The sequence below is a fragment of the Lithobates pipiens genome, unplaced genomic scaffold, assembly GCF_037356315.1.
Source record: "Lithobates pipiens isolate NorthernLeopardFrog02 unplaced genomic scaffold, aLitPip1_a1.2 Scaffold_19, whole genome shotgun sequence".
Taxonomy (NCBI): domain Eukaryota; kingdom Metazoa; phylum Chordata; class Amphibia; order Anura; family Ranidae; genus Lithobates; species Lithobates pipiens.
This window is the reverse complement of record NW_027507764.1, coordinates 327,009,800-327,025,144: the sequence shown is the minus strand read 5'-3', so window position 1 is coordinate 327,025,144 and position 15,345 is coordinate 327,009,800. Positions and strand designations below refer to the sequence as shown.

Sequence of the window (15,345 nt, the reverse complement as noted above, 5' to 3'; positions counted from 1 at the left end):
ATCAGGAGGGCCAATCACAGAGCCCTCCTGCCGATCTGAGATGTGCCGTGTCCGGGTGACACGAGCACATCGGGATCGCGCCGCTGCGCGGGTGCGCGCGCGCGCGATCCCGCTACTCCTGAAGGACGTTCCTGAACGTCCTATCAGGAGTAGACGGCTCCCACCCGGCCGTATATATGCATTGGCCGGGTGGGAAGTGGTTAAGCACTGTTCAAAATATCAATTTTTATCTAGCACATAAATATACTAGAGTTAATACTAGCTGTCTTTTACATACAGAAAACACGAAGGCCATAGGAGAAAAAAAATCTGTCCTTGACAAGCACATAATGTGTAGAGGCTACTTCAGTGTCACTTGAATTCTTTTAGGTTCAAAGTTATAAGTACTTGTTTTGTAAATCAGAGGCCCACTGTGCATCTTGGATTACAGTACTATATCACATGTAAAGCTATGTATTACACATACCAAAAATGACATTACTGTTAGGGTCAACTTGTTTGCATCCTTTACTAGTGAGTTCATAAAATCTTACTTATACATATAGTTATTTATATTTATTTATGTTTAAACAATAATAAAGCCATTGAATCTGGTATATATGGATTGCTATTAATATTACATTTCTATCCCTTGCAGCCAACAGCTGAAATAATATGCATTTTCTGAAATTCAGATACAACAGTTGCACACAAATTAAATCTAACTAATTCCAAAGAGAGCTACCCCCATTTCCCTTCCAGCAGTCAGGGTTTTAATGAATCAATTTATAGTAGCTGCCACAAAGCATGCAACCATTAATGAGTATGCTTCAAAAATGTTGTGATACAGTATGTAATACAAGTTTTTTTTGTAAAAAAACATATTTATTGATTTTTTTTTGTAAAACATCAGTTTCTAAACTTGCAAACATGTCACAAAAATATTGAACCTTTTTGTGAAAATCTGGCTGTCATGCTGACCCTCTGGTTTCCATGCTTTCTGAGTCACATACTTGTGTCGGGACATTGACTTTTATTTTATTGCAGGATCCTTTTAAAGTATCCAAATGCCTAAATATCTTATTTTCATTTAAAATAACTACTAAGTCAATTCAAAAAATCTAATGCAAAGCTCCTAGAGCTACAGAGAAACTGGATTTGTTAGTGTTTTCCTTTCTTTCTTTCTTTCTTTCTTTCTTTCTTTCTCTAGAATCATGTGGTCAAAATAAAAACACAAAAACCAACACAAGAAACATAACTTACAGTTAGCAAAATGTATCCCTTATGCCAGTGTCTCTCAACCCTGTCCTCAAGTACCCCCAACAGGCCATGTTTTGGGAATTTTTCTTATGCCCCATACACACAAGCGTATTTGAAAAATGTAGATGTTTTTTCCGACGGAATTTTTCTCAAGCTTGGCTTGCATACACACAGTCACACAACAGTTCTCTGATCTTTCTACCATCAAGAATGCAGTGATGTACAACATTACGACGAGCCAAGAAAATTAAGTTCAATGCTTCCAAGCAAGCGCTGAATTGTTTCCGAGCATGCGTAGGAATTTTGCATGTCAGAATTTGTACCGAAGATCGGAATTTACGATCGGAACTTTTTCCGACCGAAAAATAGAGAACCTGCTCACAATCTTTTGCTGGCTGGAATTTTGCCAGCAAAAGTTTGATGGAGCATATACACGGATGGAATTTCTGACCAAAAGCTCACATCTGACTTTTGCTGGCAGAATTTCTGATCGTGTGTATGGGGCTTTAGATAAAATAGCTGTCCAAAATACCAAGCCATTGCCTCCTGCAAAGATGGCCTGTTGGGGGTACTTGAGGACAGGGTTGAGAACCACTGCCTTATGCTGATACTTCTTCTGTTAGCTGAAATTTTCCCCTATTGATGCCCTCTACCCATAACCATAATCTGCCTGTTTTTCAAGGTTTGATAGAACTGTGGGAGATAACTCAGGCTTTCATCCAGAATGCCAGACCTTTCCTCCCAGCTGCTCCATTCATAGAAGCCTATACTACTTGTAAGGAAAGTGATCTATTAATGGAGGAGGCAGATCTTTCAAGAGTGGGGGTATTGATTATTAAGGGGGGATCTCAGCTAATAAAGAGGCATCAGTACAAGAAACCCATCCTACTGACTGTAAGTTGTGTCAATTGTGCTGAATTGTGGTGTTTTTTATTTTAATTGGATTTAGTCGTTAATATGTTTATAATTTCATGATTACATTTTCAGCAACTTTACTGAAAAAAGCTTTTTGTATGTAGAGCTTTATAATTAAAGTGATTCTAAATTAGATTTTTTTTTACCTTAAAGGGGTTGTAAAGGTTTGTTTTTTATTTTTTAAATAGGTTCCTTTAAGCTAGTGCATTGTTGGTTCACTTACCTTTTCCTTCGATTTCCCTTCTAAATGTTTTTTTCTTTGTTTGAATTTCTCACTTCCTGTTTCTCCTCAGTAAACTTCACACCATCATCCAAGCGGTGTTTAGTCAGTCAGAACAGCTTACTGAACAGCTTACTGAAGAGGAACAGGAAGTGAGAAATTCAGACAAAGAAAACAGGAAAAAAAACATTTAGAAGGGAAATCGGAAGAAAAGTTAAGTGAACCAACAATGTACTAGCTTAAAGGAACCTATTTAGAAAATAAAAAACGAACCTTTACAACCCCTTTAATACATTCTCTGTATTAAGGTAAAAACACCTCACTATCTGTCCTACCCACTCCATCCCTTAACACTTATCTGATTCCTGTTACCGCTTCAGCACTATCTTCACAGCAGAACAACTCCCCTCACTTCCTAGCCTCACGGGCAATGAGGGCAGCGGGAGCCAAAAGCCCCTGCTGCTGTCAGTCAAACTCCTTTGAGGAGGGTGTGACTTAACAGCGATGTATGTGTATACTGATACACACAGCCCGGCTCAGTAGTGTGCATGCATGGGTGCCTCCTTATCACTGGACAGCGAAGGGACCTTTCTCCAATATCATTTCACAGAGCAGGCAAGTATAACCCCCCTTTTTAAACAAAAAAAATATCCTTTAAGTGTCACTTTAAAACTTTAACCTAGACCAACTAGACCCTGCTGTTGGATAAAAAAATCTTGCACCAGTGCAATGATGAGGTCACTGTAGTTGTCTCCCCAACTATAAGCAATATGTATCTATTTGTTTTATTTTCATATTGCAAGCATTACAATTTACATGGTGCTTTACATATTGCACATTCACAACAGTCTTTGCCCTAAAGGTTCCTATCCCACATACATAAATACACATACTTGGGCAAATTTAGATATGATCCAATAGAACCCTGACTGCATTATTAAATCATTTATATTTACATAACTGGATTATATGGTGTCTTTTTAATATCTGCATATATAAGTAAAAAAAAAAACAGAGGATTGTTGATCCAGGTAGTGTCTATGTATCTTGGTTGAACTCTATGAACAACTATTACCATAATTCAAGTTTAATTGCAAAGTTGCAGCTTCTAGCAAACACAAAAGGTGCTGGCATTGTTATCCGAAATTAAATTAGCTTCTTGCATTATGTTTTTCATTTGCTAAATATTTCACTGAAGCAGAAACCAGAACGAATGACAATGTGGTGTTCTATATTCTTACCTAGCAGTATTATAATGCAGAGGAGAATGGCGATCAATGCTCCTGTACTCAAACCTGTAGGGTGGCTTAGCGCTTCGGCTGTGCAAGACTGCATGTTACCCTTGTGGTCGCAGGCACACACACGGATGGTCAATGTACCAGTGCTAATTTGCACAGGAAACCCATAATCAGAAATGACCACTGGTAAAAGATATGTATTCATCTCATGGCGGCTATATCCATTTCTTCTAGTGTATATGCTGGCTGTGTTATCTGCAATCAAAGTATATACTATTATAAACACTTTCGTAGCAGACCTAACAATCACAAAGCATTTATTCGGGCATACTAACCTCCATTATCTTTGACAGTGAAGTTGGCATCTGATGATGAATACGAAAACCGAAGTCCACTGTAAGAATCATCCTTATCCACTGCACTCACAGTGTGTATTATCTGTAATAAGCATAGTTAGCGGGGTCAAATAATACCTCTAAGTACACAATTGACAAACATTTTTATACCGAATATAAGGAATAATATTGCTTAATGTATAGTATATTATGTTAAAATATGTGCAATTAGAATACAAAATATGTCTGTTTTCAATAAATATAACTTTCCAGAGTAGCTATTTGGGGAGGTATGAACATCCATGTCCAGTAGGCATGCAAATAAGGATTTTTTCATTTAAAGCTGAACTCTTGGTAGCTATACAACTCTGTAATCATTAATATGTCATTAAATGCATGTATTTTTGTAATGCAAACAGTATAAGGACCTGAATTTGACCTGGAATCAGGGTCCTAAAGTTTCTGTACAACAGGGCCCAGAGAGGGTAAGGGAGAAGCAGCACAAGGAGCCAGTCATGTGTGGCATTGTAAGTAGCTTGTTAAGAGGAGAAGAGAGCATGGTGACACCAGAGAAGGACTCATCAGTGGGCTGCTTCTCTTTTCACTGTCCAGTCACAGGTTTGTAGTGGAAAGGGCACTTACAAGTGAAAGTAAAACTCCTGCAGAAAAACAATCAGGTCTTCTGTCAGATATGACTGTGCTGTGTGGCAGAGCTGTGTAAATCTCAGAACCGAACAGAAATTCAGTGTGAAATCCTTTAGTCGGTTTAACAACTCCCATATATTAATTTAATCTGTACATTTGGCTGTTTGCCTATTCAACTTTAAAATTATTTTTTCATTTTTTTTATTTATTATTATTTAATTTGATACATTAGCCAGACAACCTAACAAAGTAGTAATAAACATAATGACAGATAGAAGCTATTGATTTCCATAGATTTCACACTGTAGGCACAATCTACTCACTTAAACATTCACCTGGATTGACTGTTAATGCATACCTATACATATCAAGGAGGAAGTAAGCATAGCAGAAAGACATGGCAACTTTGGTTTTTCTAGGGAACACATTGATTGAACGGGAATGTGCTTTTTCTTGCTTTTAGAAAAGCAGGCCAAGGGCAGTTTGCAGTGGTTGGGAAATGCAACAAAATTGTGTTGTTTCTCAATTCAATTGCAACAAGCTGGATTGGCCAACGCCATTAATGTCTTTGGGTATTTTTAGTCTTATCATGAAATTCACTTTTGAGTACTTTTTGGTTCCTGGAGTGATAATTTGCATGCCAGCAGTTTCCATCTGGTTAGACTGCATTACCACTTGCCAACCAGATCATGCCGATATACGTCGGCAGAATGGCACGGGTGCGCAGAACGACGTACCCGTACATTGGCGGCTAGATGCGCAAACCAATCAATATACGCTTATTACAATTTTTTTTTACCAAAAATATGTAGAATAATACATATTGGCCTAAACTGAGGAAGAAATTAATTTTTTTTTGTTTTTTGAGGATATTTATTATGGCAAAAAGTAAAATAATTGCTTTTTTTTTCAAAATTGGCCCTTTTTTTGTTTATAATATAAAAATAAATGCTGCAGAGGTGATCAAATACCACCAAAAGAAAACTTTATTTGTGGGAAAAAAAGGACATCAATTTTGTTTGGGTACAATGGTGCAAGGCCGCCCAATTGTCAGTTAAACTGATGCAGTGCCGTATCGCAAAAAAGGAAAAAGGGCTTGGTCAAGAAGGGGGTAAATCCTTCCGGGGCTGAAGTGGTGGATAAAAATACAAGTAGCTGCTTACTTGGTAACAAACCAGTTATAATAATTAAAATGCCCAGATGTCAGCATTTGCAAAATCTTGGACATCAGTACTTCATGTGTAGACCATAAATACATTAACCAGGTGTTAGCCATTTATGTATCACCTAAGCCCTGCTCCTCCTACAAGGCTTACCTGTAGGTACTGCAAATATCTCCTAAACATGTGCTATTTAGGATATATTCACATTGACTTTAGTCGATGGCATCACTGTGCATGCACAGTGCGCTCTGCATCCAGGGAACACTAAAAATGGCTCTGTGCCACAATTGTGTGACATCATTGCACCATTCCAGCATCCACACAGCAGGAATCCATCAAAAAAAAGGCAGTGATGACAGCCCAGCACTGGAGGGCCCCATTCAAAAAGTAAATCTTCCATAATGTGCTAGTACGGGGTCCATTAAAAAAGTTTACTACCACTTTAAATTACTCTTGATGTAACATTAATTATCATGTTATGTACTTTACATTTCACATGCTTAATAATTATACCTGAAGTTAATTCAACATAGTACTTAACGTACATGGCAAAGCAAGCATTCTTTATCTTAGAAGCTTTTTTTAGATTTATGTAATCCACAAAAGCACTGGAAATCTCTATATATACATGCAGGGACACATATGAAACTTTCCTAGTTTTAGTCATTAATGAAAGGATTAGAAATACTTCAAGTGGAATTACAGTTTAATTAGCTTTAAAAAATAACATTTTAAGATGAAAGCTCTTAATTATAGCACAGAAAGTACTATCTGAACTGCCAGTGTGACGTTTAAAAAAAAAATCTGTGACATTGCGAGATGATCTACCCAGGCTCCGTTACTGCTGTGACACAAAATAGCTGGTATCCTCCCTCTCCGCATGCAGTGACAATATATATGGAAGTTACAGGGAGAGCAGAGGTGAAAGATGACAAACATCACATGGGAGGATTGGGAATTAAACACTAAATCTGCAGGAGATTTTCCTAGCAGTTTTTTTGTTTCATCTAATCCTTTAAAATTCTATGTTTTCTATTTGCAGGAGCCTTTTACTTGTAGGTTTAGTAGTAAAAGAGTGTTTTTCAGAACATTACAGTATGAATGGTAATAGTATACTAAGTGGTCATTTGGGGACACTTAAAATGAATACTATTATGGAAGCAAACTGCAATGGAAATACATAACAATAATCCGTGGAGCTATCTTCAACTACATTCTCCTAGGTTTACCTAAGATCTAAATGATAATTATTTCTTCTGCCACATTAAGAATATGCTTGGTGCCTTATCAACACAATTTACACCTTATGAGAACGAAAAAAAAAACAATGTTCACAGCACAGGTTTATTATTCTAAGTATTTATGTCCTCATACAAAATTGATGTTGTTTGCAGTTTATCCTTGTTTTCTTATTTTATTAACGCATAAACACCAGAGTAAAATTATGCAGCTGTTTTGAAATGTCAGTGTGAATTTTGCCAAGATTTACAAGGCCAAGTGTACAAATGTATGCTTATTTTATGATTAGTTTAATATCACAAAGTTGTGGTGTGTATGCACTGCCACGGGTATTGACCATGTGTATGCCAAGGGGTCCAGCCTAGTCATACATATTCTATTAGGGTAGCATAGTGCCTTAGTGGTTAGCACTTCTGTCTTGCAGAACTGGGTCCCTCGGTTCGGATCCCAGCCAGGAGACTATCTTTATTGAGTTGATATATTTTCCCGAGCTTGTGTGAGTTTGCCTCTGGCAATTCTGGTTGTCTCTCACGCTCCATGGAGAGACTGGTAATTTGGTAATTTACTCCTGTTTAAATTAGCCCTAGTACCGTATGTTTGTATATTTGCATGTGAGATAGGTATCTAAGATCATAAGCTCCTTGGGAGCAGGGACTGTTCATGTACAGTATATAAAGCACTATGTAAACTGTTTGTGCTCTATAAATGCCTGTATTAAATATCAGACCTGGACAGGCAATACAGGGAGCTTGCTGAGCTTACAAAATCCACATGGCATTGGGATCCTTAAGAGTATCTTGGGGCCATCATGAGAAAAATGCAGCTCTGTAAGCAGCTTTTCACAATAAGCTTTGTTTTCTTTCGTTTTTCTTTACAAAACTGCCTTTAGCCTAGACTTGCTTTACTGAGTTAATAGTGGTGCCATTTCATTAACATTTCATTTCACTGGGCCAAACAAGATTTGGTCAGGCATACACATGTGATCTGTTATAATTTATCTGTATTTTTATTTCCATTCTGGCATTGGGCCCTATTGAGAAAGCGCCTATGTAACATTTATTGATTAATAAGTATCTGAAGTATACACAGATTTGATATACAGTATATGTCCTATATGCCCAACTATGCAATAGGAATCTTAACAGTCAAGTGAAAACTATAGCTTAATTCTAAAAAGAACATCACAGAGACTGACTCATTCCCTCCCTAGGGCCACTAGTTTGCATTAGTATTTTATACATACATTAGTTCCATCATATATTTCCATGCAGAGTATAGTATCAAAATGGGGCCAGCCAAAGATGAGACTTAAAGAAACATTTTCACAAACCTGGGCATTACAAACCTAGCATAGAATAAAAACATGCATATAGTATGCATGTGTAACCAGTGAAAAAAATCAAAGTGACCAATGGACAGTGATATAATTAGCCAAAAATACACACACTTTCCTTTAAAAGTCACACTTGAATTTTAGTAAATATGAGCATAATTATTTTTTTTGGTTGACATTTATTCCGAAGTGTTGACATGCAATTGTATACAGTTGTAAGCTTGTTGCAAAGCAGATGTCTGCTAATTTTAAAATAATAATCTTCAGCTCAAGGGTGCAATAAAAAAACAAAAAACTCTTCAAATCGGCCACATGGATCAGCTGTTTTCATTTTTAAATGGAACTTAACTGCCAGGAGAACACATATACACACCTGTTCTGCCTTTGCATTTTCGCAAACGTATATCTCATACAGTGTTGCAAACTCCGGGGCATTGTCGTTGACATCCAGAACTTTAATATACACAGGAACACGGCTACTTTCTTTAGGATTACCTGTAATAAAAAAGATAAGAGAACTGTATGTGTACAATGGCTATATAGGGTGAACTGTACAGAGATCAGAAACCAGACACTAAATACTTCATTTTGGAAAAGGTCTCGTTTTTTTTTTTTTATGTTGTGCCCGTGAGTCTTTGAATCTGACAATCAAACGCCTAATTAGAAGAACACAAGCTGTGTATTGCCAGTTTTACAGCCACAGACAAAAATACAGAAATACCAAGCAAATAAACCATAAAACCAGAGCCATGCTTAAACATTGAACATATTCAACCCTAGACGTCATTCAAATGGCCCACAAGTGATAGTAGACATAATGATACCTTAAAATAAGCCCCAACTGTCCAGCATTAGATGTTAGTTGGAGTTGTGCTCATGTGCATTGATCGATCTTATTTGAGAGAAGCATGGTAAACTGAGTTATTGAACCATGTACTTGCAACCTCTATGTATCACAGAGGCCAACCTACAGTTTTTTCCAAATGATCACAAGATGCTGTGGTTTGTTGATAATAATCATAACTCAGTGGAAGTCAGCAGTTGCAATCACTCAAAGTGCAGACTTCCACTGCAGGACATAAAATAACCATTACTATCCAAGGCACTTACAAATAGAAATGTATTTTCACACAAAACTATACATCTGTGTTTCCTCTATGGTGCAAGGCTTTATAACCAACCTAGTGATGAAACCGATTTGCCATCTCTTTCCTTTTCATTTTAAGAGTAATCTTTGGGTTCAGATACCAATGCTTTCAGGGAAAGCTAGCCTATTTGGCTTTTCTAAAGTATCCATAAATAGAATGATTGTGTGGATAATTCAAATAGATAAGCAGCATTTGACTAATTGTACCTTCTATACTTTAAGCATTTTTCAAACTTCTGATAATTACCTGTATACTTTTATAATATGGATGCATGATGAGTTTGGTGATGGCTCAATTTATCTGCGAATGCAGTCCTTTTCTACCAAAAGACAATCTGTCCTATTTCCCTGAAAGGACAGGTTGTTTTGATAGGTCACACCCCACCCAGTGAGAAATACCTTCCTTGCACTCCCAGCTACCCTGTTTACGTTTGGAAGCACTAAGTTTAAACACTTGTTGTTGGTCTGTTTTTGAGCTTACAGAGAGTGCATGATCTTCTCCCACAGGTTACATTGTTAGTGACATTGCTAGACTGGCTGCTCAGGCTTGAACATTGCATCTTGGGGAAAAAGAAGATAAGTCTACATGCTTCCCCATGTCTGAAAATACTAGTATTTTTACAGGCTCTAAAAAAGCAATCAGAGCAGCAGGGAAGTACAGTGAAGGTGAGCATAAATGCTTGGGGTGGTGCCTTATTAAGTGATCCTGTTACTGTGCCCTAAGCTGGTTCTCTTTAAGCCTGCAATATGCAGAAACCTAGCCAATGTATTGGGCATAGCAAATTTGGCAATACACCTGCTCCAGCCAACTGAAAGTTGGGCTAAACCTACTCAAAAAATTTCCACCAGAAATAACACACATTAAGAAGAAATGATTTTGTTGTATGCCAAAGTGCCAAAGTGCCATCTACTGTTCAATAATAGCGAAGAGCTGAACATACCTGGATTTTGTTCAAGCAGGGTTTGACTAATGTGATTATAATTTGGATGCTGAATCTGAACCCCATTGAGGTTTTTGGAAGCCAAATAAATAAAAACAGTTTTGGCCAATTTCTAAGGCTATAGATAAGGGATTGTCAAACCAATTGCATGGGATGCTAGGCAGCATGTACCAAAGCAACAATTTTTGTTTGGCGGGGAGCATTGATTTTAGTAATGTGATGTTACATATTAGGTGAGGTTGAAAAAAGAAACAAGTCCCTCAAGTCCAACCTATGTGTTTGATTATCAGTCAGTATTACTTTGTATATCCCTGTATGTTGTGGTTGTTCAGGTGCTTATTTAATAGTTTTTTGAAACGATAGATTCCCCCCCAACGCTGAGACAGTAAAGAATTTTAATGAGTGGCCACGTGTCTTGCTTAACTCCCTTCCACGAAAAAGTTTTATCCCTATTGTGGGGTCACCAGTACGGTATTTGTAAGTTGAAATCATATCCCCTCTCAAGTTCAGTGCTTGCAACCTTTCTAATATCCTCCAGACCCTTTAGTTTTATTGCCCTTCTTTGTACTCACTCCATTTCCAGTACATTCTTCCTGAGGACTGGTGCCCAGAAGTGGACAGCATACTCTAGGTGTGGCCGGACCAGAGTCTTGTAGAGCGGGAGAATTATTGCTTTTTCCCTGGAGTTAATCCCTTTTTTAATGCATGCCAATATTGTGTTTGCTTTGTTAGCAGAAGCTTGGCATTGCATGCCATTGCTGTGCCTACCATCTACTAGGACCTCCCAGGTCCTTTTCCATCCTAGATTTCCCCAGAGGTTCTCCCTCTAGTGTATCAATTGCATTCATATTTTTGCCACCCAAATGCATTATTTAAAAATGTTCTACATTAAACCTCATTTGCTATGTAGTTGTCCACCCCATTAATTTGTTCAGATCTTCTTGCAAGATTTCCACATCCTGCGGAGAAGTTATTGCCCTGTTTAGCTTAGTATTTTCCCCTTAGTTTCATCCCTTTGGAGCTCTACCCATAAGGATTCCACCTCCTCCCTAGCTCCCTTAGTGATGTCATCTCTCACATTCACTTGTACATTTTTCTTGACATATAGACATACCCCTCCCCCATTTTTTACCCTCTCTATCCCTGCGATAAAGGGAATACCCATAAATGGTTGCCAGTCAATCATGAGAGCTGTTGAACCAGGTCTCTGAATTTCCCACAAAATCCAAATCCTCCTCGTACAACAGTATCTCTAGTTCACCCATCTTGTCTACCATGCTCCTGGCATTGGTGAACATGCCACATAATTTAGACCGCATACTATCCTCTTATTGGGTGGTGTTCCAAGATTGCAACTAGGACTTACTATACTTACCTTAGGTTTATGTGCTTTAGTCAACCTACCTCTAATGCCCCCAATACTACCTTCTGGAATATGTTGCGGGCTATTTCTACCTCTGGACCCCCCCCCATCGCCTAGTTTAAAAACCCCTCTTACTTTTTGGCCATCTTTACTTCCAGCAGATCTGCACCCTCCTCATTTAGGGGCAGTCCGTCCCTTCTATTGTACTGGTGACCGACTGAGAAGTCAGCCCAGTCCTCCAGGAACCCAAACCCCTCCTTACTACACCAGCTCCTCAGCCACTTGTTTACTTCCCTAATCTCCCCCTGCCTTTCTGGTGTGGCTTGAGGTACCAGTAGTATTCCTGAGAATACTACCTTGTAAGTCCTTTTCCTCAGTTTATCTCCCAAGTCCCTAAAATTGTTCTTTAGGACACTCCATCTGCCTATGACTTTGTCGTTGGTGTCAACGTGCAACATGACAGCTGGGTCTTCCCCAGCTCCTCCCAGTAATCTGTCCACCAGATCTGTGATGTGCCGAACCTGAGCGCCTGGTAGACAGCATACAGTTCAGTGCTTCAGGTCTTTGTCACAGATTGTCCTCTGTCCTTCTAAGAACTGAGTCCCCTACCACCATAATCTGTCTATCCTTTCCCTTCGCTTCCCCCCACTGTCACTAAAGGAGTTCTTCCCCTGGCAGGTAGGAGAGTCCCTCAGCTCCAGCAGTGCTGGTCCCTGACTGATTTCACCAATGTCACTCAATGGAGCGTACTTATTGGGATGCTCCAGCCCTGGATTGGCCTCGCTGGCACTTCCCCCTCTATCCTTCCTGACTGTCACCCATCTACTCTTTTCTGGTGCCTGCAACTCTTTGTCTCCACCTGCCTCTGTGCTGGCCCCTGCTGGCACCTGCCGGGTACATTCCTGGCTCTCCTTTAGTATGGAGGGTCTTCTCAGTGCTGACAGCTGCTTCCCTAGATTCAGAACCTGGGCTTCCAGGGAAACAATGTGCTTACATTTTGCACAGCAGTATTCACCCTTGATCAGATAATCAAAAAACCCATATGTGCTGCAAAATGTACACCAAATCTCATCTACACACCTGCTGGGCATCGTACCTACCAATTTAATGAGGACTGGGGATTATACACTGTCCAAATTACCTAACAACTAGCTTCCTGACACTAATACTCAAAAATACACTACACAGGTACTCAACAACAAAATACACAGGTACTTGCAGACCACGTGTACTCGCAAACCCATGTGCATTCGCAGACCACGTGCACTCGCAGACCCACGTGCACTTGCGGACCCATGTGCACTCATGGACCCACGTACATTTGCGGACCCATGTACACTCGTAGACCCACGGGCACTCGCAGACCCATATACACTCATAGACCACATGCACTCACAGACCCATGTGCACTCGCAGACCACATGCACTCACACTACTCAGGTACTCACAATACACAGGTACACACAGTACACAAGTAGACACAATACTCAGGTACTCCCAAAAGTCAGGTACCCACGATACTCAGGTACACCCAATACTCAGGTACTCACAATGATCGGGTGCTCCCAATACTCGGATGCTCCCAATACTCAGGTACCCACAATACTCAGGTACCCACAATTCTCAGGTACACCCAATACTCGGGTACAGACAATACTCAGGTACACACAATACTCAGGTACTTCCAATACTCGAGTGCACACAATACCCAGGTACTCCCAATACTCAGGTACTCCCAACACTCAGGTACAAAAAATACTCAGGTACTCACATACACTGTCAGTCGGGTTTTGGTGTTTGTGTCTCTGTGTCACTCTGCACAGCCTCCCCTTGTCATCTGACACTAGCAGTCAGTCAGTCTCCTTCAGTGCCGCCGCTCACTGATCAGTCTCTCACACTGTCCCCACCTGTCTGCATTTCACTTACCCTCCGCCTCTCCCTGTCAGACTTTCATCTCCCAGTCCCGCTGGATGTCCTCCTGCCTTCTCTGTTCACGTCTGCGGGGTGATACTGTCCTCATTTCACCTGCTCCCACACCACGTTTTCCCTCTCTGCCACCGCTTTGGGTCCCCGGGTCACCATCAACGTGGAGGGAGTACCTTGCCAGGAAGGGCTTAGTGGAATCTGGAAGCTCCTTTTACCAATAGAGGTGCCGTCCACCATGGAGGGGGCTAACTTAGCCGGGAGGTATCATAGTGGAGTGGTAAGCTATTTTATTATACAATGGATTTGTTTTGTATTTTATTTATTTTTTCATGACCAGGCCAATTTTCAGCTTTCAGTGCTGTCACACTTTGAATGACAATTGCGTGGTCATGCAACGCTGTACCTAAATAAAATTTTTGTCATTTTTTCACATAAATAGAGCTTTCTTTTTGTCGTATTTAATCACCTTTGGGTTTTTTATGCTTTGCAAAAAAATGCAAAAAAACTCTGACATTTTTTTTTTTCTTCGTTTCTGTCAGAAAACCGACCTTTCCTTGCTTACATGTGATCAGCTGTGATTGCACACAGTTGATCACATGGGTAAAGAGCCACATCATTGGCTCTTTACTGAGCTCAGGATTGTGGCATGTTCCGGGGACACAGTGCGCCCGTGGAGAGTACCCCGGTCACCGTTTTTTGTCTATACAGCAGGCAGGCAGTGGTTAAAGTAAGTAGCAAGGAATGGTTGAAACCCCTATCAGAGTCTTTTTCTTTTTGCTGTGTCTCAAGACACATCAGAAAGTAAAGCAATTTCCCAAAGGAAAGGGAAATCTTCCCTTATACAGGTTTCATCCTCCATTGGAAGATTTCCACTCTCTAAGTGTTCCAGTGACAAATGAAAACTTTGGTTTTTCTTTCAAACTCAGTCTTTTTGCGGTGGTCATCCCATTGGGGACACATATAACAATAAAATCATGACATGAGTTTTAGCCCATCTCTATTCCATTTAAAAACAATAAAAATGTCTTTAGGTAAATGTTATTATTAGCAGCAAATGGATATTGGATGAGATCATGAAATAATACACATTACAGTCATTATTAAAAAACTGAATCATACTACAAAAAAATGTGATATAATTAGTTCAAGTGCAGTGTAAATCTGGATATAACCAAGTATTATATATTATGATCACACATAGTACACACTGATCTTTTATTCTATTAATACTTAAATATTATGTGATGACTAGATGCCAGACTGTTTTCAAAACTTCAATGACAATTTGTCCTAGATAGCCTGCAAGATGCAATTTTATAGTCTGTGCATCTGCCAATACCAGGCCCTCATGTGTAATTGGGTCTGCCTTTCACACTGACTTCATAGTTGCTACTAATTGTATTAACTTTAATCTTGCTCTGGGTGACTTCCAGTAAAGGAAGTGATGTGTTTGTGTCAGTGCTGATTGGGATTATACTAGTATTTAATTATAAAATGGTTGTTGTTACAAAATATATTTGATTATTATACCAAAGCCATAATCTGTGAGCACAGTTATATTGCATTAAATAACCATTTTACATTTATCTCAAGCTATTCAATAGGAATTGCAGACAAAAAAAAACACTAATTAATTTTTTT

General features: G+C 39.3%; 1 protein-coding gene across 2 annotated transcripts in view; it reads right to left on the bottom strand.

The window, feature by feature from the left end:
* LOC143996781 (cadherin-6-like) overlaps positions 1–15,345 on the bottom strand; it is a 495,985-nt gene that overhangs the window by 27,644 nt on the left and 452,996 nt on the right. For both annotated transcript variants that reach the window (XM_077492041.1, XM_077492042.1), the window contains exons 9-11: positions 8,701–8,822; positions 3,948–4,050; positions 3,616–3,867 (exon numbers count right to left, since the gene is read on the bottom strand). In XM_077492041.1, the coding sequence (XP_077348167.1) occupies positions 3,616–3,867; positions 3,948–4,050; positions 8,701–8,822 (477 nt within the window). The remainder of the gene's footprint in view (positions 1–3,615; positions 3,868–3,947; positions 4,051–8,700; positions 8,823–15,345) is intronic.